Source organism: Trachinotus anak, unplaced genomic scaffold, assembly GCF_046630095.1.
Source record: "Trachinotus anak isolate AG129_WGS33_773 ecotype Australia unplaced genomic scaffold, CSIRO_AGI_Tana_v1 ptg000006l, whole genome shotgun sequence".
NCBI classification, from domain to species: domain Eukaryota; kingdom Metazoa; phylum Chordata; class Actinopteri; order Carangiformes; family Carangidae; genus Trachinotus; species Trachinotus anak.
The window spans coordinates 1223592-1248254 of NW_027273857.1; the positions used below are offsets into that span (position 1 = coordinate 1223592).

The 24663-nt window shown below is 46.7% G+C and overlaps 2 protein-coding genes across 4 annotated transcripts in view; one reads left to right on the forward strand and one right to left on the reverse strand.

The window, feature by feature from the left end:
- The window catches only part of agap1 (ArfGAP with GTPase domain, ankyrin repeat and PH domain 1), a 116614-nt gene extending 98121 nt beyond the window's left edge, over nucleotides 1-18493 (forward strand). For all 3 annotated transcript variants that reach the window (XM_071479654.1, XM_071479653.1, XM_071479652.1), the window contains exons 17-18: nucleotides 13454-13709; nucleotides 13894-18493. In XM_071479654.1, coding sequence (XP_071335755.1) covers nucleotides 13454-13709; nucleotides 13894-14103 — 466 coding nt within the window. In that variant the 3' untranslated portion in view covers nucleotides 14104-18493. The remainder of the gene's footprint in view (nucleotides 1-13453; nucleotides 13710-13893) is intronic.
- An 869-nt stretch (nucleotides 18494-19362) lies between these two features.
- On the reverse strand, nucleotides 19363-24470 carry gbx2 (gastrulation brain homeobox 2). The gene is made up of 2 exons (XM_071479624.1): nucleotides 23407-24470; nucleotides 19363-21869 (listed from the first exon to the last, which is right to left on the reverse strand). Exons 1-2 carry the CDS (start codon nucleotides 23924-23926, stop codon nucleotides 21334-21336), a joined length of 1056 nt encoding a protein of 351 aa, XP_071335725.1. The 5' UTR covers nucleotides 23927-24470; the 3' UTR covers nucleotides 19363-21333.
- Between the last annotated feature and the right edge of the window lie 193 nt (nucleotides 24471-24663).

Genomic DNA, 24663 nt, shown 5'->3' on the forward strand with positions numbered 1-24663 from the left:
ATTAGAGCTGACTGCCATCCGCATAGAGATCGACTTCCCCATCCTCCCCCCTCCACTCACCCCCCCAACGCTCATTAGTCAACAGAAGCACCTTATAATTACTCCCCACATGACCCCCCCAAACACACACACACACACACACACAGGCACCATGCACAGATATACTCACAAATACATGCACACACAGATTTTCACCTCGCACACACGAAAACACAATAAATGCATGTAAACAAATAAAAGACACAACTATTTATACTGGAGACACACACACACACACACACAAACACACAAACACACAAACACACACACACACGAGTGATGGAAGAAGTACTCACAACTCTCAGTGAAGTTAAGGTTGTAACACCACATTGTAACATCACCTGATTACAAAGTAAAAGTCCTGAGTTGTCTTCAAAATAAAAGTACTTATTTTAGATGAAATATTTACCTTATTGGAGAAAGAGAAATAATTGTATATATTGTAATAAATGTTAATTTGACAGTATCCACTGTGGGATATTGAATGAAGACCTGTGTGGTTAATAGTTCATGATTAACTCATACCTGTGCTTTGACTTGGTGTTTTTGAAGGAAGATTTTCAGGAAGGGACTGAAACAAAGAACAGTTAGATTGAGACACTTGTCAGCTCCTTGTTTAGATGCAGTAGTTTAATTTCAACAAACAGCCACAGTTAAAAACACAATACAGCACGTGAAGGGAAAAAAGGAGAAAATGACTTTGGCAACCGAATCCAAATGAGAAACAAGAAAATAATTATTTAACAGACATTGAGACAAATACAAAAGTGAGGATGTATGTTTATGTATTTGACACAGAGCAGACAGATCTACAGAGGTTTCCTCAGTCTGCCTCTAAATCATGAATAAAACAGAACCTGCTGTAATCCTCTGATTCTGCGGACACAGCTGTGGTCCAGGTTGAGTATGACTCCATCTTTGTAGTTCAGTGCACAGAACAAATGCAAGTATGTGCACATATTACTCTCAGGCAGTGGAGCTGCAGACACACTTACACACACACACACACACACACACACACACACACACACACACACACACTGAGTATTGACGTGCCATTAGCGCTCCTCTGTCAGAGCACTAATGCTTTTATTGTTGCTCATGTTCCTATTTATTTATGAATCTGGAGCCTGTTTCCCCTGAAGAGATTAGAGAAGGAGGTCAATATTATCTCAATTAACCCGCGACGCTCCACTGCACCTCCATCTCTCTCCCCCTCTCTCTGTCCTGTCAATAGTATTTATCAGTCCATTCCTTAAGTAGCTCGCTGTTTGTCGTTTCCCCTCCATAAATCCCTCTCCTCTCTCTCTCCCTCTCTCTTTCTCTCTCTCTCTCTCTCTCTCTCTCTCTCTCTCTCTTTCTTCCATCATTTCTCTCCATCTTTCTTGCTTCCGTCTCTTTGAGTCCTCCCTCCATCTCTCCTGGGTGTGATCCTGTTTATATCCTATGTTTGACCCCACAACTTTTACAGTGTGCTCAGTGAAATCTGTCTCCACCTTCTCCTTTCACTGCTCAGCACTCGACGACTTTTACCGTCTGAGACTCCACGCAGGCTGAGAGGAGGAGAACTAGTTCTCTGAACCTCCTCTGCATTTCTTTCAGTTAAAAATATACATATTTTTATTTACAGTTAATATTCTATATCTATAGAATATTAACTTACTTACTTTAAGGAAACTGAATCTGTTTACATGAAGGTTGTTGATAGAAACACAATTTATTTTGCAGAAGTTTCAGAATTTGTGCATCAGTTCAATGAAAACAAGAACTTTTTCTTTTCCTCCTTGTCTTCTTCTGTCTTTCTCCTGCATGTAAACTACTTCTGTCAATCCATCTGTCTCTCTCACACACACACACACACACACACACACACACACACACACACACACACACACAGTGGGGGGAGGGCGTGGAGGTTTTATGACAGCTTTATGGAGTGCCAGCGACGGTCTATGAAATGATATGTAGAAGCTGTGTCACTGAGGTTACATTCACTCAGCACTCACTGCTCGACTTAAATCACAGATCAACCTGCAAGACAACAACAAGCATCAGGACATAAAGGTGTAAATACATTACAATACATGGAACTGTTGGTACACAATGACAAACAATTACAAATATTGTTTCTATGAAAATCAGCACCAGTATCTGACACTGCTGTTGAAATTAAACTGTAAAAACCATTTTGTTAACTCTCACAAACAAGCCTTCGTTTAATATTGAATGAGTGTAGTTGTTAAAAAGGTTTAAAGAGACGTCTCTTATATCATAAACATTAATAATAATAAAAAAATGCTGTTTCTCATTATCTGTTTGATTTGGATAAATAGTGACGTGAAGAGGAACCAGGATTGATCTTTGTGGGACACTGATACTATAATAATGATAATAACTGTGATGAACTGTGAAGAATGGAGATGTATAAGAACCAGGAAGTGGAAAAACTTTTCTTTAATATATATAAGCTGAGAAAATTATAATAATTCAAAATCTTTTACAAATGTCTGTTAAAAGAAAGACCTGGAAAATAAATTTAAACATATCAGTAGTGAAATATGGTTCTTAAATAATGTCAGAACTTTAAAAGCAAGTGCAGCTAAAATCAGCCCTTTAGATGAGCTGTGGAGCCTCACTGAGTTCATATCTTTACACTTTTTTTTCACGTGCTTTTACTTTATCGTCCTCTTACTCATACAACATTGTATTGTTGTTAAATCAGCTGTTATTTGCTCGGAGCTTGAACTTAAAACCATAACTTGCCTCCACATTGAAGTGAGTGAAAAGGGCAGTGACAGAAACAGAAAGTGGGAAGAGGACTGCTGAGGTTGAGGTGTGGGAAAAGGCCAATGGAGGCTTTGTCCAGGCTGAAGGAGGGATGGGAGGGGGAGACCCAGAGAGAGAGGGAGGGGAGGTTGGGGGGAGGCTGATGGATGGAAAAATGCCCTCCCCTCGTGGTCTCTCAAGTGAGTAATAGAGGCCGAAATTTCATTTTGCAAGTGGCTGATTTAATGATCCAAAGGGTAATTAATGGCCTGATTATCTTAATGTTAAATATGGCCAGCAGCAATTACACTGACCTCCTGTCTGTCAAGGTCTGGCCCCCCATTCTCACCTCCCAATTAGGTCCTGTTTGGAGATTTGGAGGGGGGGTGGAGAGATGGAGAGATGGAGAGATGGAGGGAGGAAAACTGTGAGAATAGGAGGGAAAGAAAGGGATGGATAGGAGAAAGAGGGAGTGGGAGAGATGGAAAGAGGGAGGAGGATGATGTGGAAATGGACAGATGGAGGGAAGGAAAACAGAGAAGGAAGGTATGAAGAAAGGTGGAGAAGGAACAGATTGAAAAGGCAGAAACGGTAGAAAAGGAAGGGAAAGAAAGGAATTTGGAGGGATGGGTGTGAAAAAGAGGGAAAGGAAAAGATAGGAAGACAGGGAGGAGGATGGAGCCTCGAAGAGAGGGGGAAAGAAGGGAGGGAGGTGTATTAGTATGGCCGTCACTGTTAAACACCTCCATTTTTTTCTGTCTGCCACCCTCCTCCCTTCCCCCGCCGACTTCCCAGTCGCACCGGAGGGAGGAATTATGTTCGGAGAGATCGCACCTCGCCTCCACGGCGCCGCCCCCGTCCAATGAGATATGTGACAGGGCCGAGCCCCGCCATCTCCAACTGTTGTCATCATCTCTTTATCTTCCCCTTTTCCTCTCGTTTCAAACCCCCGTTCATCCTCCTCCTCGTACGTCTGCCCTCAGCGACGGCCGGTCCAGGTCTCATTAACATCAGCAAGTCTCAGTGAGGATAAGGAGGGGTCCTGTCGGTGCTAATCGTTTTAGGGCTGGAGCTCATCGCCGCGAATACAATGTCTTGCCACGCCTGTTCAGCACCACAATGTTTCATTATGAAGAGAGATACTTGTTGACGTGCCTCCCTTGCAGTGGTGAAGACGGGGACATAGCAGGGACTAAGCTGTGGAGCTGGGAGGCTGGTTACAGTGTGGATGAACACCAACCGTGCCAGCTCTGCTGCGCCAGAGGGATCCTGTTGAAGTATTTTCTCCCTGGTACAAACCACAAAAAGACTCAGCCGTCCTCTAAACGTTCCCATTAACCTCTGGCTGCCCGCGGTCAGCCGTCATCACCTCAGCTGGCACCGTCGCCCGGTGCCGCGCCCCAGCTGATGCCACTGCTGAAAGGGCTGCTAAGTTTGGGCACGCCGCCCATCGTGGAGCCCCCACAGGGGCTCGCTGGCTTGGCCGGCACTGCTGCAGCACCCTTGGTCCTCTGTTCTTGGCGCCGCAGTTCATTGTTTTAATTATCTGTCGAGTGGCACATCAACACCAGCACCCAAGGCCTGCTCAGCCTCTGTTTGACGCAGCGTGTTAGCAGGCCTGAGTGGACAGCAAGTGACAGTGCTGCTAATCCGGCCTCCTGGCCACCGGACTGAGGAGGTGGTTGGCGGACATGTGCCTCCATCCCCTGGGCATCCTGTGTCCTCGAACTCCCGCCCACCCCTCATGCCAACTACTGACCTTTGGCAGTAGGGTCAGCATCCTGGCCCATGTGTGTGTGTACACACACTCCTCTGTGCTTGTTCACAGTCTTTGTTCATGGTTCTGCTGTGATGAGGAGTTCGGACCAAAAACCGTCCAGTCCAAAGTTTCACCAAAAACATCTGAAACCTGTGATATAGAAAACCAGGAACTGGACAAAGGTTCAGGGAGATGACGTTTATCTCAAGTTTTCAACAGCTCATCATAAGAAACCTGCAGAAGCCTCTATAGAGAGCATCACTGTTCAATCTCTTCTCAGACGATGTCCTCAGAGATTCTTAGTTTCAGCTGTTTTCTTGAATCAATCAAATCTTTGAAGGACAAATTAGAAATGAGGAAAATGTCAAGAAGCATGGATGAGATTAACGTAGCTGCACAGGTTTTTGTGAGTTCACTTACAGTAGTAACGACTCTTAAATCGACATATTTCTTAAATTGACAGTCGAAAACTGCAATCATGAACACAACGTGAGACTGAATAATGAACTTGAACAAAAAGACAATTCAGTTTGATTTCCAGGCAACATTTTCCCTGATGTCCTGAATTTAAAATGTTAAAATTATAAATGATATCCTAAATGTTCTTGTCAGAGAATCATCATAAATCAGCAGAACCCCGTCGGTGTTGGGGTCAGTGTGCGGCGTGAACAATAGGAGGAGGTAGAGACATGTAGGTACTGGGGCGCCACACCTTAATTAGACAGCAGAAAAATGAGCAGGAGTGAGGGCGGCTAAAGGATGAGCACGCAGGGCTACGTATCACAGCGCCGCCGCCGCCGCCGCCGCCTCACCACCACACACTTAACAGCGGGCCCCACATGACGAATGCACAGCCAGTAATAATTCAGCAGCAGGTCTGTCGGCGCTGGGAGCCAGGAGAGGGGAAAGAATAAGGGCCCTTTATGGGAACAGATTAGTCTTGTCCCCCCCTCAGAAAAGGCCAGCGCTAACAGATTTAAAATTAGACCAGGGGCTTTTAATCTGGGCCGGGGTGCAGGTGCTGCGAGCGCCCCAACACGGCAGCAGGATTGGGCTCAGGGGACCAGATGGGGTGAGCGGGAGAAGGAGGCGGGCAGGGGGCCCACATCACAAGATAATTGCCCCCCAGGGTCAGAGGCAATGGTGGGGGAAGGAGGGGGTAGTCCTGCCCCGTACCCCATAAAACCTCATATGTCACCCCCCCCCTCCTGATTCTGTGATCATAACACAGATTGGACTGGTGTGATTGGAGATGGACACATGTCACATCAGAGGCTGCAGATCAGGAGACGTCGTTGGTCCCAGACAGTGGTGTCTTCTGTCCTCTGCTCAGACACCACTTATCCACCGTCAGGAATCAAACGCATCACCTTTCAGCTGAGTTCAGGGGGAGAGTGAAGCTGCTCAGGTTTCATTTCACTCACATCGCAGCGCAATGTTGCTGTTACTGATCGAAGAGTTTGAGTTTTTCTCAGATTTTAGGAAGATCTGTGAATTCCTTCAGCAGCATGAGACTCAAGTTGTGATGGAGCAGAATCCTTCTTAAAGTGTGTGGTAAAGGTTTTAGTTTTAGTGGCTGTTTTGTGATTTCCCTCCACTCTCTTGGTTGGTGGGGTCGGTTAAAGGTCTTTGGCTTGTGGCTAATGATAGCATGTGTGAGCAAAGGCAACAAAGAGTGAAAATTAATCTATGCTTGAAAAACACTGATAACGGCTCAAAAGGCTTCGAATGGTTCAGTCGTCGTCTCAAAAAGCAACATCAGCAAAACTCAGCTCCTGATGAGAGAAATTAAAGTGTAATTATCCGTCGTTTCAGTATCATAGGACACAGACACCCTGAGATTAGAGGCGTGATTAGGTCCTTCAACAAAATGTGACACTGTGAATTTGTAACTGCACACAAAACGTCTCGTAGACGGTTGTAATGTTTTGTATAAATAACTACAGATTTCCCATGAGATCAGGCTCCCACTGTATGTGTGTGTCTGTCCTACTGTGTGGGATTATATACATGCATGTGTGTGTGTGTGTGTGTCTGCCTGTGATGCAGTGTGTGCAGATTGAGCCGAGCTCCGTTTCATCTGTGTCGGTTAACTAGCTGATCCCGCCTGCCATCATCTCCCCGCCATTATCTGCAGCCCCTGCTGATACGAGCCGGCCCCACGGCCTGCATTTTAAACAGCACACACACACACACCAACACACACCAACACACACTGAGTAAGGAGGAGAGCCTCCTGACAGGCAGGGCCAGTGCAAACGTTGAAAAATAATTGGCCCCTACATTCTAATTCATCTGTAAAAGGGAGGCCTTGATTAAATTAGTCCTAATAGACATTATTTTGTACATGACTGCCTCGCCGCTGCCCGTAACCGCGTCCCCCAACTCGCCTAACAAGCCCTCCAATTTACTATTGACATTAAGCCGGCTGACAAGAGCCAATCACTGGGCCATTCATCGTTTGTCATCACGGCGAGGTTATGCTAATACGGGCTAAAAGCACAAACTAAATGCACATTCTTTATGCCTGAGTCATCAGATTAACCTCGCCGTCCTCTCCCCCTCCCATCCCGTATTTTAATAATGAAGAAATAAATAACGCTCTCTACATGCGTGACTCTGTCCGTCCTCTCCCGCTCGCCGGCTTCGCTCTCCTCCTGCTCGCCGTAAGCCAGCGGGGGCCAGCTCCTGGAGCAGAAATGAATCTGTACGCTGATGATACAAGCCCCCCCACCCAACCCCTCACCCTCCTCACCCTTTGGCTAATTGGCTCAGTTGGAAAATTGCTCATACGATAAAGAAAAGGGAGAGAGGGGGTGGAAGAACTGGACGACAGAGTTGTCCTCGTGTTTGTCGATAATGTGTTTGGATGGAATGGGTTCACCGCGAGCCGCGGCCGGCTGGTAAACATTAGAAACCTTCAGACACACACACTCTGCACTCAGGATACACACTCCTCTTTTATTTGGGAACTCTGCTAATTCACCCGGAGTGTTTACAGCTTTGAAATGAGCTGAGGAGGAAACTGTCTGTCCCTGCGACTCACTCATTCTTCCTGTGCATGTATTTAAGTAAATGTTTCTTCACACGAGGAATATATCAGAAAAATGTCAGGGATGAAACGATCAGATCCAGGACTCCTCTCTGTCCCTGCCACCAGAACGAGGAACTATACTCTGAGTTTGCAGCACTGAATGTTTGAGTGCAGCACACAAACTACAACCATGAACTCCATCACCAAACCAGGGTAGAACAGAGGATGGAGGCGACCAACCAGGGCTGAATGAGCGTTATCACCTCACTATAATACAAACTTATAATAAATACACAATTCACTCATCATCCAGCCACAAAATCTAAATCCACTTCCTTATTAATCTCACTCTTCACTTTGTGTCTTCCTGTCTGAGCGTTGGTCAGGAGAGACCCTGTCACTGCGAGCTGTGTTCATCATGGGTGTAGGAAAGGTCACTGTCAGGACTGTGGTGTAATCTGAAGGTGGTGCTGTTTGGTTCTCACCCACCTTTTACCACCATGAACCTTTTGACAAATTTAGGAAGTGAATCTGAATGAGAGGAACCAGGTGTAACTCTGGGTACTGGTTCTAAGAAAGCTGTAGTCCAGCTCTGGATGTTGCTGGTTTCATGTTGGGGGGTCCGGTTCTTCCGGCCTCTCCTTGTGTGAATGTTGGTCCTGGTCCTGGTCCCATCTGATCCTGTTTCAGTCCAGACTGAATGTTGACGGAGTGTCAAACGGCCGGTTTACTCTTCATTTGTCCCCTGGGCTCAAACCTGTGAAAGGAAACAGTTGTGTGGCTGATTTTCTGAATTCATGTTTGATTTTAGTGGTTTTCTTCTCCTCTCCTGATCATGACATCATCATGTGACATCACTCCTGTCCTGTGGGCATCTTGATCCGACATGTAGACCGTGGATTATCAGTTGATCTGACTGTGACCTCCGACCTCTGTTTCCAAATTAATCGTAAAGATGCTTCAGAGGTTTTATTTCTGAGATGTTGTCCTCTGTGTTTTTTCTTTCCTCTCCCTCTTTGTGTCTCTGTGGCCTCGTGATTCAGCCAGAGATCAGCTTCTCATCGGTTTGCTCCATTTCTCCTCCACCTTTTCTCTCACTCTTTCTCTCCTCATTTGCATTGTCTCTCTCTCCTTTCTTTAATCACTGTCCGATTTAACCCCTCCACCTCCGTCTAGTTGAATCTCATGGCTGGTTTCAGTCCAGCTCACCCCCCCCTCACCCAGACCTTTCTCACCCCACCACCCTCCCTTTAATTATCTGTGCCCATCCAAGGGCAGCTAACGACCAGCTCGGAAAGGCTAATTGATTTCAGCCTCTTCTCCTCTTCTTTCCTGCTGGAAGATAAAACAAAAAAAAACAAGTGGTGCAGGTTTTCTGGATGAATTTTAAAACCGAGTCAGAGCCACGTTTCTGTCCTCACCTTGTTAGAAACTGCTCCACGTGACCGTGTGACGGTGATTCATCATTAGGTCGGGCAGTTAGCTGATGCTCTTATCCACGCTCTATCTATCTATCTATTAATCTATTAATTAGAGGGCTAATTAGGCCAGAAGAGAAGCCACTGACACCATGTCACTCTTAACCCCGTTTCCTACTGCTCATTACCTCACACACACACACACACACACACACACACACACACACACTTCAGACTGTAATTAATGATAGGCTTTAACAGCAGTGTGTTGGCTCATACATCTCAGCTCGAGGCTGAGCTGAGATGGAAAATCCTTTTTTTTTTTTTTTTTTTTTTTGTCCGAATTAAACTTTTCCTTTTTTATGTTTTTTCTTTTGTCACATGCAAACACCACTTTTCATGATTTTACTTTGAAAGATTTCCAGACACTGATGAAACAGTTTGAAATAAATGGATAAATGGCCTGAGGTGGAAAGAAATACTGACAGTTTTGATATACTTTTAGTTTTCCTCTCAGTGATGTTGTATTTCTCTTCATCTATACGCGTCTGTCATTCTAAAGGTCATGAATAGTTATTGGCCATTTCAGAGTTTAATGCAGAGATTTACTCTATATTTTATAACAGCGAGTGGCTCCAGTCTTAAACAACAGTCACTTCACACACTTCTCTTTGAATACAACAAGGCACATGGACACAGAATAAAAGGAAATGATAAATAAAACTGGTGATAATGTTCAGTTTTGTCAGACTGTTTAAATTCAGTGATATTTTATTACTGAGCTCCTGGTTAAAGGTGTTGTTGTACTGAGAGCACTCTAATAAAAGGGGTTTGTATTGTTATTGTCGTTATATTCACAGACATGAGAGAAGAATAGAAACAGTCCAAACATCACCTCAGAGGAAAAAAGAATAATTCAAACTGTGTCAACAAAAAGTGAAAATTATAAGCATCATAAAAACTGGCTTCGTCGTGCTGAAGGACTTGATTTAGCTTGTTGCAAGAGAACAGGTGAAGAAGCTGCATCACGGGGGGGGGGGGGGGGGGGGGGGGCGGGCAGGGCAGCTGGTGGGACGTCCAGCGGTGGTCAGTCAGTCGGTTCGGACAGACACCCTCTGGCTTTGGACAGACAGGAAACTCAGTGTGTATGTAAACACAACGGCACAAAGCAGCCGCTCAGGAGGAACGTCGACACCACACACGCATACAAACACACACACACACTCACAATGAGTGCAAACAACAGGCAGGAAATTAGAGACGACCAGCAGGCCCAGTGTGGTTCCCTGAGTGACCCCAAACAAAATCGCATCACGCCCCACCGTTTCCAACGGCGACCACAACCTGACACCAAAAACACAGCGGCTGATGAAGCTGTCAGTCAACAGGTCTACTCATCAGGTGCTGGTTTCTGTGGGTTAATCAAACATCAGAAAGATAATTAGACTCGTGTATGATGAGTGAATCCATTCAAATCATAATGAGAACAAAATAATATTCAGTAACATTTTGTGCAGCTTCTTATGTCGAAACCTTTATCAGGACATTTAAATGTCATTTAAAATAAAAACTCATTATTATACAAATGAAACAAAACTGTGCATTTACAGACTAAAGTCCAGTGAATTCAAGTCTAAATCCTTCATTTGGTATTTTCCTGTTTTCCATCTTTAAGAAACAGCTGTGATATGATCCAGATGTGCAGTAAAAACATGAAACATTTATATGTGAAAATATTAAACATACAGATGTAGAATCAGTGTCCAGGTTCATGTTGGATGAAATGTGTTTGTTTCCTGTAGCTGGTGTAATTTTTATCTTTTAATTTAACTGACACACACACAGAGTACAACCCCTCTGGGCTCCTTTTGACATATTTGCAGTGTGTGTGTGTGTGTGTGTGTGTGTGTGTGTGTGTGTTTCCCCTTGACAAGCCGTCTCACCGGGACTCATGTTTAATTATCTACCCAGCATGCCTCAGTGCTGGAGCACGGCGCTTCGTCTAATGGGATGTGAAAAGGGACATGCACACACACACAGATTAACACACAAAATATGAGTGTGTGCATTCAGTAGACACATGTTAACACATACTGTCAAACACACACACACACACACACACACACACACACACACACACACACTGTGTAGTTAATTAGTGCAATTAGCCTCTCCACTGTCCAGAGCTGTGTGTTTTCAGGACTCGTTAGCTCATGATGACAGAGAGTCACTGTTTACTGCAACACAAACACACAGCAGACACACACTGAACACACACAAGCAACACAAACACACAACCGAAACCGCACTAGCCAAAACAGAAATACACACCAAGCACGCACACAAACACACCAGACTCACCCCAACAACCCTAAAGACACACAAACACACACCGACACACAACCAGAGACAACTGAAGACGAATCCACTACATGGCCAAAAATATGTGGACACCTGAACATGTCGTCCGTGTGTGATGTTTGTGTGACAACAGTGTCTAACGTCCCTGAACGCAGCCTCGCAGTCAGTGTGTTTACACTGGTGTCCTGCTTCAGAGGATCCTGCAGCAGCTCAAACTGATCTAAATCAGCAGTTAAATGAATCTCATTATCAGTGTAGCTGTAACACAAAGCTCTGACCTACACACACACACACACACTGCCAGGCCCTTAGCAACTCCAGCGGCGGGGGAAGGCATGCGTTTCCTGGGTCCAGTGGCCTCACATTTCCTCTCCGTCCTCTGGAGGACAGAAGGCCAGAGCCCCGCTGAGTGCACACACACACACACACACACACACACACACACACTCACAGACACACACTGAGTGACACCTCCAGGCTTTGTCCGGGGGCTGTCGGCCATAGTCTCGTGGCCAGCCTCCCTGCTCTCTCTCTGGGTTGGGGCAGGAAGGAAAAGCCCCCGGGACATTCCGTGATGCTAGCCACCACCACACCCCCCAAAACACACACAGGCACACACACACACACACACACACACACACACATACACATACACAAACACACACTGGTCTCCAGGAAGGGAGTTAATGAGATTCTGCCAGGTTCCCACACCAACCAAAAACTTCTCCTGTGCCTCATCGTCCTTTCCCACAGTTTAGTCTCCATCATATTTCTCTGTGTCCCACCTTCCACCCTCAGAGGAGCTGCTCCTGGTGTCAGCCCCACTTTTATCTGACCTTTATTTGAAGCAGGAAAACCTCAGTGTTCATTGTCGGGTTTTATCACTTCCTGTTCCTGGTCCTGAGTCTCTGGGTGTTTGAATGTGTTTCTGCTTGACGACTGAACTCAGGTCTGTGTTTAAGACATGTTCAGGTTTGATTCTCTGACATCAGATCTGTCAGTAAATCCCTCAGTCCTGATTCTAGAAGCTTCTCCGGCTGTTAAAAAGGCCGGTTGCTAACAAGAGTCTAAATGAGACGACAGAGGTTGTCATCAGTCCAACATGAAAATCTAACACGAGCTTTTTCTGCTGCTGATTGGATTTACCCTGCAGGACTGTGCACACACGCACTGTTCAATACCTCACTTCAAGGAACATATGATGTAAATATTGTCTGCACACACACACACACACACACACACACACACACACACTGGAGTCATTTCATGGTGGAAGCATCAACCTGTGAAAAGTCACTGTTGTGTCTCCTTCTCCATTTCCTGCGACCCCCACCCTCACCCCCACCCCCTGGAGGTGGTGTTGTTATTTTGTTAAGCAGAGGGCAGAGGAAGAGGAGGGGGGACAGCTCAATATCTCTCCCCCTGGGTCGTCCTCCCCCCTGCTCCCCCCTCCCTGGACTAATCCCAGCAGGCTGAATGAGCTGCTGTTTACATGGAGGGATTAGAGCAGAGATTAGAGCGATCAGAGCCGTGGATTAGACACATCAGCAGTTAATGACACTCGATCGGTGAACAATGTGTCCACGTCCCCTCGCCTTTCACCCGACTGTCCCTCTGTCTCTCACTGTGTCTTATTTTACACTGGGGGGGGCAGTGTGGACAGAAGAAGAGAAGAATTCAAGGCCTTGAATTTTGGCTGGTGCTTTGTATTTGGGTTTATTCTGGGAGCAGGTCTGGTTTCAGAGGATACAGTCGGACACTTAGTGACAGGAAATGAGAGCAAACCTGAATGTAAATTCTTCCATTTTTCTCTGGAATGTCCTTTGATTTGTGTGAGGCTGTTACTCACAATTATTTTCAGTTGTTTCGTCTATGAAACATTATAAATACCCACTAAAAAAAATTATATTAAATATTATTATTGATAGATTATTGGACAAATTGACTGCACTCTGTATTCCACACAAGAAAAATCACAGGTTTGATTATTTCTCGAGGGCAGGACGTTTTATTTTGAAGGAATGTACTTCCTGTCAGTTCCTTAAAGTCTCCTTGTCCCTGTGTTGTGTCTGCCAGGGAGGAGAGGGAGCGCTGGATCCGGGCGAAGTACGAGCAGCGTCTGTTCCTGGCGTCGCTGCCCTGCACCGACCTCTCTCTGGGCCAGCAGCTGCTGAGGGCCACGGCCGAGGAGGACCTGCGCTCCGTCGTCCTGCTGCTCGCCCACGGCTCCCGACAGCAGGTCAACGAGACGTGTGGAGAAGGAGACGGACGCAACGCGCTGCACCTGGCCAGCCGCAAGGGCAACGTGGTCATCACGCAGCTCCTGATCTGGGTAAGAGCGGCAGAGGTCACACGGAGGTCACTCAGAGGTTAAGACCTGAAACCCCTGAAAACTTCTCATGTGTCTGAAACCTAAAAATATTCAGTTTGCTGTGATGTCACTCAGACCCGCTGCTCTGTGATTGGTTAGTGTCCAGAATCTGACGCTGATTTTCTCTCTGTCCCTCCCCCTCCAGTACGGCGTGGATCTGATGGCGAGGGACGCCCACGGGAACAGTGCGATGGCGTACGCTCGGCAGGCCAACAGTCAGGAGTGTGTGGACACGCTGGCTCAGTATGGCTGCCCCGACGAGCGCTTCCCGCTCATGGCCACGCCCAACCTGTCACGCCGCAACACCAACCGTAACAACAGCTGCAGCAGCGCCGGGAGCACCGCGCTCATATGACCACGATACGTAACCATGTGACTCTTTGTGGGAAACGAACACAGAAAACCCCGGTTTGGGAGAATTCTGACCTTTTATTTTGGGAACCACTACCTGTTGTGACTCTTAAGCCCCGCCCACCTCACCTGCCGCTGACGGCCGTTAAGACTGATTCCAACTGATCACTAGTCAGTGGTGAGGCTGCGTCCATGTGTCTGTTTGGGAGAGTCCTCAACAGGGAAAAAACCCAAAGCATGCTGGGAAATGTGGTCCACAATCATCGGAGGTTCGTCATCAAGAGACATTAACAGCTCATCAGAGCTTTTGGGAAATAATCATATGACCTATGACGGCCAATAAGGGCCCAGTCTGAAGCTCTACGGACATCATACCTCATCACACGCTCACTAATTTAACACTACAAGGCCAGTTCCCGCTCAAACTCAGCATCACTCTGCTTTTTACCCAGCAACCAATCAGAGTCCACGCCCTCTTTTCTTTCCCGCCAAAACATATCTTCTTCTGTCTGAACACGAGATAAACTGTGAGATCAAACTATCACCGAGGAAACATGGGGGGGGGTCTTCAGAGCACGCCCACAAACACACGGCTGCTTTCCCAAGAAGCTGTTTGATCATCATCATCATCATCATCATCATCATCACTGTGGCCCCTCCTCTCTCTGACCCCTCCCTGCAGCCTCCTCTCTCCTGTTTGTCTTCTTCTCTCTGCGAACTCTCCGCCTTCACACGGGTTTTAATGTGAAGTTATCTCGATGTAAAAACAGATATCAGATCAGTTCTTAGCCGTAAAAACAAGTGTGATAGATCGCATGTCCTAGACACTTGCTTTTTTCTATTTTAATTTAAGGCATTTTCCTGGATTGTGTATATTATATGTCAATGTGCATTGCTGGACCAATGGTTAAAATGTCAACACAGGGAAGGGGTTTTCTGTTTGGGGTGTATAAAGTCATTAAGTGTACAGAAGCTCTTGCCAGGCTCAGGGACCGGAGACTGTCGACCATAAACACCCCCTCATCTTTTCCCTGTGAGTCCTCACACCAGGAGTTTGGGTTTAAATAGTTTTCACTTCACTCAGTTCAGAATTTCACTCAGTTTAAACCCGACAACAAATCAGAAATGTGTAAGTACAAGTTGTAGGAAATTTGCCAGCTGTCAGACTGGAACATGTGGATAAGCAGAAACATAATGACACCTGTGTCTGTACATATTTCCTTAACCAAATAAGATAAGAATATTTTATGAAAAAACATATTAACTGTTTACCCCTTCCCAGTAAATAAATACAAATATTAAAGCTGGAAACTATCATTTATATTCATTTGTATTTTTGATGAGCTCAGAGATCAGTCAGTTCTCAGAACAGCTGCGTATTTATCTTCTGTTGATGAGCTGGTGGAAAAGTCTGAATTGAGTGAATTGAGAGCATCTTAGACCCGAACCTGATTTAGATCTTGGTTGTACAGCGCTTGATTTACAGTGTCCCTGAAGATTTGTTGCTATAACTTTTAGGAACAGAGGAAACGAGGAAGCAGCTACGAAGCAAACGTCACATGGAGCAAAAAGGGAATTGATCTGAATTTATTCTGCTTCTTCTGTTTCAGGTGTTTAGTTTTGAACCTGTGAGCTCAGTTCACGTGATGATGTGATGATGAGACGAGCTACTGCAAACTCTGGAACTCTGTTGATGGTTTGTAGATTTAGGAAGCTGAGAAGTGAAAATGATACGAGAACCACATGAGATCAAAGTAAATGTGATTTATCTGTAATAACTTTGGACTGAGCTCACAGGGAGTTCCTCTCATCACCCTCTCAGTTTTTCATCCGTCTCATCCAATCAGATGGTCTGCCTGATCTGCTCAGCGAATCACTAAGAAGGGCTTCTTCTTCTTCTTCTTCTTCTTCTTCGTCTTCTTCTTCTTCTTCTTCTCTAGTGTAGAAACCTATTGTAAATAATCTCCTCTTCCTCCGTCACTTCCTGTCTTTGGACGGTGACGTCATGTAAATTAGAGAACACAGGATGTATTTACTGTGTGCTGGTGTGTCGGGTTGCAGAGTGGAAGTGATTTGTTTTAATGTCAGGCAGAAGTCACCTCCACATTGACTGAATGTTGTGTGTTTGGGCTCAGTGTCGTGCTGATCCATCCAGGGCAGCAGGTAACCAGGCGTCTGAACCAGTGGTCCCCAACCTGGAAACTATAAATCCCCAGTGAGCTGCAAGGTAGATCTGAAATAACATGATCTCCTGGCTCTGTGAGCAAACCTGGACAAACGTTACATTCACTCCAAATGAAAGAGTGAAACAAACTGACGCCAGTACACACAGAGAAATACCAATGAGAGAAAGTCAAGACCTAAAAAAATCAGAACAGTGCCCATTAATTAAATATTCTTCCTACTGTTGAACACAGTGAAAGTCAAGTTTGATGTAACTTCAGTCCCTCAGTTCTCCTGACCTGCAGCGAGACTCAGGATAGGTCAGACCATCCGGACACTGAGCCCGGGCCCAGTAGTACAGCCCCGACACAGTTACAGCGAACTGTGGAGATGCTCCTCCAGCCTCAGAGTGTTGGCTGCATCCTCGTGGGCGCGGGCCGATGAATTTACGTCGCGGCTGCAGAAACACATCTTTTATTAAAAAGGCGGGAGAGAGGTTGGGAACCAGTGGTTTGAGGATCCATTGGAATGAATCGTGAATGTTGCAAGTTAATTTCAGGTTTTTGTAAAAGAAAACAAACCTTTCTCACCCTGGTGACATCAACGCAGATTTGACTGAGCGTAGTTTTTTTGGAAGCTGGGAAGTGAAATGTGTGGACTGAACGCTGTCTGATCAGGACTCAAGAAGCTCCTTCACCTCGACGTGTGTGTGATGATTTATACTTTGACCTGTGTTCTGAGCGTCAGCTGCTCGCGTCTTCGTCTTCGTCCTCAGTCTCTAACAGAGACTCTCAACCCGACTGTGTATGGAAGCAATATTCACAAACTGTCACTGTCGCATCGTAACTTCACACACAGACGTCCCATTAAACCACAAACTCTCTGCCTGTTTGTGGAAATGTAAGAAATAACTAAAAGAAAAATCTTAGTTTTCCTCCAACATGAACACTGAAGTTTTCCTCCTTGTTCTCTTTTTTTTTCACCTTGCGCCTTTTAAGTTTCTAACCTGGTCCGACCCTTTTCTATATGTGCCACGGCCCCATGTCCCCTAAAGTCATCTCAAAGATGGCGCTGAACCCCCCGTAGATACTAAACCAGGGGCTGAACTTGTGTTTTTATTTTGTGTTTTTATAATTGACTCGTCCCACGTCTGTCCTGAACCAGGACAGAAGGACAGATGATGAGACAAAGATGTCCTTTTATTTATGACAGAAATGCACTAAATCTAATTCAGTCCGTCTTCACCCCAACTCTCTCCACTACAGCTTTCTTCTTCTCTTGTTTTGGCATTTTTCTGGGCGGTGGCAGCTTCTGTGGCTTCCTGGTTTCTGGTGCTTTTATTTCAACTCAAACATTTGAAAAACATATTGAAGTTCTCGGGAGCAGAGGAAGCTTGGTAATATCTGCTCGTCGATCATTGTGGGCACCGAAATTATCCGTCACAGGATTTCAACTTGTGAGCAAACAGGACCGATTTCCCAGCAGATTCAATGAAACTATTTTCATTCTGAGACTAAAGCAAAACTGACTTGACAATAGAAACATCTCATAAATGAATTGCATGAAGGCCATTTATTTAAGCTTGGTACTTGAAATGCTAACTGGAACAGAAACAGCCATTTCCCCTCAAGTCATTTGAGTGTGCTCTTTTTTTTCTGCAGCGTAAAACCAAACATGAAAAGTTGGATAAAGATTAAAAACATCCTGTGAAGATCAGCTGGTGTCTGTGAGCTGAACTGAGCTAACAGCTGTTAGCTCAGATACCACATGCTGCAGATTAGGTCGCTTTAAGCTGCCTGCTGGGAAATAAATCATCTTTGCTTTGGAAAACAAGGAAGCTGTGCTGGCGCTGATGTCGCTGCTCACCGCCTCACCTGTACATAAAAACTGCTCCTGTGGTAAATGATTGGTTTGTCTTGTGTTACCTCATGTAGTCTTTAGCCCTAAGCTCCGCCCACCAGCCCCGCCCACATTATTTATATACCCACCCATCAAGGAAGAACCCCCCCCCCCGCTCCCACCTGCGGTTCCTCTCCAGTCCATCCATGTTTTATTATTATTGATTATCATCCAGACGCATTGTTCTCATTGTCATTGTTATTCTAAATATTATTATTATTATTATTGTTGTTGCGCTTGTTGATGTACAGTCCCGGTGTTTTACCTGAGGCAGTCTTCTACTGTCACGTGTCTCTTTTCAATAAAGACAAGAACAGTGCTTCTTACTATGACCTCAGGTGTTCGTGCTTCTTACTGTGTGTGTGTGTGTGTGTGTGTGTGTGTGTGTGTGTGTGTGTGTCATCTCCTTTCTGACTGAGACCACCACAGAAGAAGAAGACGACACACCAAGTGGTTACTGGGCCTCCTCCGTCGCTGCGGCTCCGTCGGGGGGAGGGGGGGGGGTGATTACTTTATGTGATTACAGCTGGGAGAGTCACAGATTGAGGTCAAAACAGAAGCAGCAAAGGCTGAGAAATCAAACTCCAAAAATACCAGATCCTACATTTCCCACAATGCAACTGTCTTTATTACCTAAGACGTCTCTTCAGGTGGGCTGAGCGGGGCCAGCTCACTTTAACGTGTCAAACTCGAACCCAGAGAATGAAAACAGGAAGAGTTCAACACGGAAATGAGCTCGAACATCTGCTGCCATGGCAACAGGCCGCGCCGCGCGCTGCGCACCTGCATCATTACGCACAGGTGCGTCCGCGGCGCCGGCGGAGCACGCGGCTCTTCGCGCTCCGTGAATTAAATTCATTTTTTTAATTCAAAACCTTCTGAAAGATTAAAAATGTGACGGACGCGAGTGAAGCGGCTCCGCTGGGCCCAGAACAGAAGAAGGTCCTGTTCCCGGGAGCGTCGGCGGGCTCGTCACGGACGGGACGTGGAGCTGGGGGCACGCGGAGGGCACGCGGAGGTCGGTGTTTCACCTGGATTTCCACGCCTCTTGTTTCCCGTGGACCGGTCCGAGCTCAGAGGATCGAGACTTCCGGCTCAGGTGTCGCTGATTGGCTGACGTCACGGGCTGTCCGGAAGCAGCGGGTCGCGGGAGCTGAGCTTTCAGGTGAGTTTTCTCATGTGACGTGAAGTGTGACTGACGGAGGCCTGTGAGTGAGCGAGGCAGAGGCGGCGGCCGATCCGGCACCAGGCAGGGAGCGACGCGACCGACACACCTGCCGTGTGTGGTCACCTGTCAGTCAAACGACTGACAGGTGACTGAGCCAAACATGTGCCGACAGGTTCACATGTCATCTGATTCTCCCTGCGCTCACTCCGCCTTCAGAAGTGCACGTTCAAATACAAGTCACAAACATTTGTGTCTGTAAAGGTGATCAAACTTTCCTGAGGCTTCAGAAATGGAGGATAAATCACGTCATGGCTTCGAACCACTGCTCCGTCGTTTCTCAAAGCAGATTTGAAAATCTGAGGCCTGAAAAAAAGAGTCGGGCCTGCAAAATAAAATCAAAGAAATCATGACTCTTATTTTTTAAACAACATTCAGATAATTATGAACCTGTCGTTAACTGTCATAATTTCTACAAATAGTCATCTGAGTGTTTTCTGTGTTTTATTGGAGACATGAGATTAGTTTTCGCTGATGTGTGTGAACATCTGTCACGGTTCAGCTTTAATTCACACTGGTTTATCTTCAGGGAACCTTAGTTACTTTTGCACAGTTTCATATAAATAAATTAGCAGCGTCACTTTGTCCAAAGGAAGGAAAATAAAAATAAAATGAAGCAATAACAGTTTGATCCAAAGAGCAAAGAAAAGAGTTCAGGTCTTCAGCAGCACAGACACGAGGGTCGTAAAAACCCAGCTCACGCGCCGTGATGTCCTGTGTTTGGTCCCGCGTGTATTTACATGAGTGGGAGGAGGAGCTCGACGTGTTGCCGCTTTTTCTTCATCCTCCTCCTCCTCCTCCTCCTCCTCCTCGGCCGTGCGTCACCGCCCCGCGTCTTTACGCACGGTTTTTGGTGAGACTTTGAACTGCGTGTTTCCTCCTGCACAGAAATGTCCGGCTTCACAGGTCACCCAGTCTCGTGTTGAGGCCTTACATTTGGATTTTTAATTTTCTGTGAAGAGCAAGTCAAGGATAAAACCGGAAATCATCTTAAAAAAACAAATCGGTGTCATTTCATGTCACGCCATTCTCAGCGAATAACACCAAACTCCGTAAAGAAAAAGAGGGATTTTCTAAACTCACTGCTGCATTTCAGCCATAATTACAATGTCAGAGTCAAACATGTAATTAAAGATGTGTTAATGTGACCTGTCAGAAAACGTCCATCTTCTGTAATTGAAACCAAATTCCTTTGGGGAAAAAGTGAAATATTATAACTTCCCCGTCACACCTTACCCATAATTACACTGTCAGACGCAAGAATGAAATTAAAATTAAAATGTAGATTTTAATGTAAAAACGTCTACCTTTAACAAGCAATTTGCTGATTTTTGTCCTTAAATTTAATTGGATGATTTCATTTTGTTCCGAATAAAACTAATTTGATTAAGTCTGGAAAATCCCCAAAACAAGAGAAATTGTAATGAAATTATGCACATTTTTTTTTCCATTTTAAAATCAAATTTTACGCCGTTTTTCACAGGACAAGAGCATTGCAATAACAACATGATTTTAACAGTGGTTCTAATTAACCCGCGGAAACGGGCTGAAGTGAGAAGCATCGGCTCAGAGGCCTCAGTCGCAGTTCCAGCCTCGTTATCCGCTTTTTATTTGGCTCAAACATTTTCACCTGCGCCAGAAATGAAGCAGCAGAACATATTTTCCGCTCAGTGTGATGATGAAGGTCCCAGAATTATTACAGTCACGGAGCCTGCGTTTGAATCCGGAGCCACGTTTGTCCTGGAAATCTGATTTATGTGGAGGCGAAGTGGGGGAAAGAAAAGAAAACGCGCAGAGTCGTTGGGAGCTCGTGGCTGAAGTGCAGGACCTGAACTGACGTTTATTTCATGTTTATTTCTCTGGAGAATCGGGCTGTGCTGTTTGAAGAGAATAAAACCGTCAACACGGGATTCAGGCACTCGAAAAGCGGCCTGGACTCTTCTTCTTCTACGGCCTGGCCTGCTCCATCTGCTGGTGCTGACTCCTTATTGCGAAGCGGCTGACGTGCACCGGGATGGGAACGACTATTTTGGGGTTCCGGGACGGCTCCCCGGACTTGTTGTTGACGTTCCCGGCTTTGACCCGTTTCCACTTGGCGCGTCGGTTCTGGAACCAGATCTTCACCTGCACCTCGCTCAGCTTCAGCGCATGCGCGATCTGGGAGCGCTCGGTTAACGACAGGTACTTCTTGCAGTGGAACTCCTTCTCCAGCTCCAGCAGCTGCTCGCTGGTGAACGCCGTCCGCCGCCGCCGGTTTTTGCCGCCGCCGCTCCCCCCGCCGCCGCCCACCCCGGAGCCGCCGCCGGTGGAGCCGTGCAGGTGCGGGCCGTCATCCAGACCACCGCCGCCGTCCCCGTCCTCCTTGTGGCACATGGAGGTGAGGTTGTCATCAGAGCTGTAGTCCAAGTCACTGTCCATGGAGAAACTCTCGTCCTTCCGGCCGCACTCGTCCTCCTTGGAGTCCTCTTTACTGTGTGCTCTGGCTGGGAGGAAGCGGAGAGACGCTTTAATGTCACCGTCACAAAGCAGCAGCTTTATCAGCAGAGACACAATAAAAGGCCATGAACACAGACAGTCTCCATTTTTATCAAATCTGCCCCAAATCTTTTTTTCCTGCTCGATTTCAACATTTTTATTCTGGTTTCAATAAAATCCGACAGATTTTAAGCAGAGACAGAAGTTCATCAGCGATCATTAAAACATGCTTTGTTTTTATTGTAAAGATGAAATAAAGGTTTTTTAAACTGTCCTTAAAATCTGATCTGTCAAACTCTCCAGAATTTAGAGGAAAACACTGACACACAGAGAATTATTACGGGAAGAGAATGAAATGAAGTGTGAACAGTGACAGTTTTATTTTGACAGGACGGTTTGACTGTGACATCTGTGGGAGCGAGTTAAAGGCGTGGGGGGGTCGTCGTCCTGCCCCGTGCCAGTGTCCGTCATCAGATGTGTTTGGAGAACGACGCGCTCCGCGGGAGGTCACTTTTCACGCGTAATTACGCACGGCGCGTCCCCGCGCGGCCTTTTCCCGCGCCTCAGATTGTTTGTCCGCGCGTGAACCGGAACTGCAGGAGGCTCCATCACTAATACTCCATCACTAATACTCCATCACTAACTAACACTGAAACCAAAGCGTCTGTCTCCCACCGTGGAGCAGTCAAACCCGGAACAGGCTCCTGCGAAGCGACACCTTGTCATTTTCTGACCGGTGGTTTATTGTCAGGTCACCAAACCGTCAGCCGTTTGTTTCTCCGACGAATAAACAAAAGCTTCAAGATTAAACTCATCCAAGTGAACAAAAGACAGATGTTTGAAATGCTGCATCCAGAGAAACGATGATTTACAGAATATGAAATGAATGGAGCCTCTCAGGCCTCCGGCGCTCCTCGAAAAAACATTCTGCTTCAGATTTCTGGAATAATTCATGACCATCATTTGTTTCGCTAAGTTTCTCCACCTGCGTTTTACGTGTGAACAAACCGGGAAATAAAGAAATATTGAAATATATTTGCGTGAAGATAAAACAGAGACGATGAGCTTCAGTTTTCATGTTTACATTTTCCTGATCGCAGGAAATCCACAGCTCAAAAGCCACATTTTGAAAAACACACTGAAAATTTAACTGCCCCGAAAACATGAATAATATGTTGAGTGATTATTTAAACATAACGTTCTTTATTTTAATAAGTGAGCATCTGTCGGGCAGGTGGAATATTCACCTGTTTCAATTCAAATCTTTTCTCTGTTTCTCTTCGTTTCGACTGATCTCAGCAGGACGTGAATATTGTCAAACCACTGAAATATCGATGTTTTAAAGCTTCGTGGTGCGTTCACGGTGTGTAAAGTCTGACATTTAACCGTAAACTGGAAACAAAACAAAATGGAGTGTTTGAATATTTGGGGACTAAATAAAAGTGTCAGACTCGGACATTTGAAGTGTCGGTTCTCGGCCTCCCGTCGCGCCTTATTGAACCCGGACCATGAGCGGTTTTTCCGGGATGATCACAACCCGCCTACCTGTGGATGTCTGCACCGACGTGTCCGTGTCGTGGAAAGCCTGCAGCGCCGCGGACTCTTTCCCCTGCAGGAAGCTCTTCCCGTCCTCCGCGTCCAGACGCAGCTCCTGAGTTTTGTCGAAAACGGCGTGCAGCGCCTGCGAGCCGAACTTTCTGGCCGCCTCCTGGTGCTGCTGGGACGGGGAGAAGCCACCGGGCAGCGACGCCATCAGCGTGGAGGTGAGCGCCATGCCCTGCGTCAGGCCCTGCGCCAGGCTGGAGCAGAAGCCGCTCTGCAGGCTGGGGATCTGCGGGTGCGGGTGGTGGCCGGCGGGGAGAGCCTGCTGCAGGGTTGGAGGAGGCGGAGGCGGCGGCTGGAGCACCACCGACCGGTACGGCATGAACATCGGGTAGCCGGTGTAGACGAAGTGTCCCGGGCTGGGCTGCGGGGGGCCCCCGATCAGAGAGTCGATGCTGAAGGCGGTGGTGCTTCCGAGTGGCCGCTGCATCACCATGAAGGACGGACTGAACGCTGCGCTCATATGAACGACCGCTGGAGCTCGGACGGGCCCGGAGAAGAAGCGCTGTGGGCGGTTGCGCAGAGACGACAGACCCCCGGTGCAGCCGTGGGTGTCACCGCCTCTGTGAGGACACCGGAGTTTAGAGGAGCGATAATCCGATTAAACAAAACCATTCCATTGGTGCAGCAGAGGAAAGAGAGTCACGAAGAGAAACTGTGGAGAAAAAAAATCAACTCTTCTTCTTCCTCCGTGAAGTTTCCCCCTCAAGTTCCTCACCATGAGGGCCACACAGCTCCGGGCTGCTGTCTCCGCGGCTCCGGGGACGCACCGTGCGCACTGTGGAGAGCCGAGCGTCCTGCGCGGCTGCACTTCAACTTGACCGGACACCGGTGTCACAGCAGCGGACACTTCTCCTTCACTCACCCGCAGAGACACGGAGAGAGAGAGTGTGTGTGTGTGTGTGAAGTGTGTGTCTCCAGCCCACTCAGATGTTTTGGATTTAAATTGCGCTGTCTCCTCCGCGAGAGCACCGCCCCCCCCACCGCGCTCTGGCCCCTGATTGGTTGACAGGGATGACGTGACAGGTCGCCTTTGGTCCCCTGGATGAACGCCAATTACACAAATTGGGACCACAGGCCATTTAAGAATGAGAAAACACATCATTGTAAATAATAAGCGCTATATATATTCAGTAAATAATCGGTGTTTGACCTCCCTCCGCTCAGAGTGTGTGTGTGTGTGTGTGTGTGTGTGTGTGT

Bases quoted from the DNA above. Each gene is read 5' to 3' on its own strand.
- gbx2 (XM_071479624.1), bottom strand. From the start codon at position 23,926: ATGAGCGCAGCGTTCAGTCCGTCCTTCATGGTGATGCAGCGGCCACTC. The intron at 21,870-23,406 runs GTAGGCGGGTTG...GCTTCCTCCCAG, and splicing joins GTCGGTGCAGACATCCACAG to CCAGAGCACACAGTAAAGAG.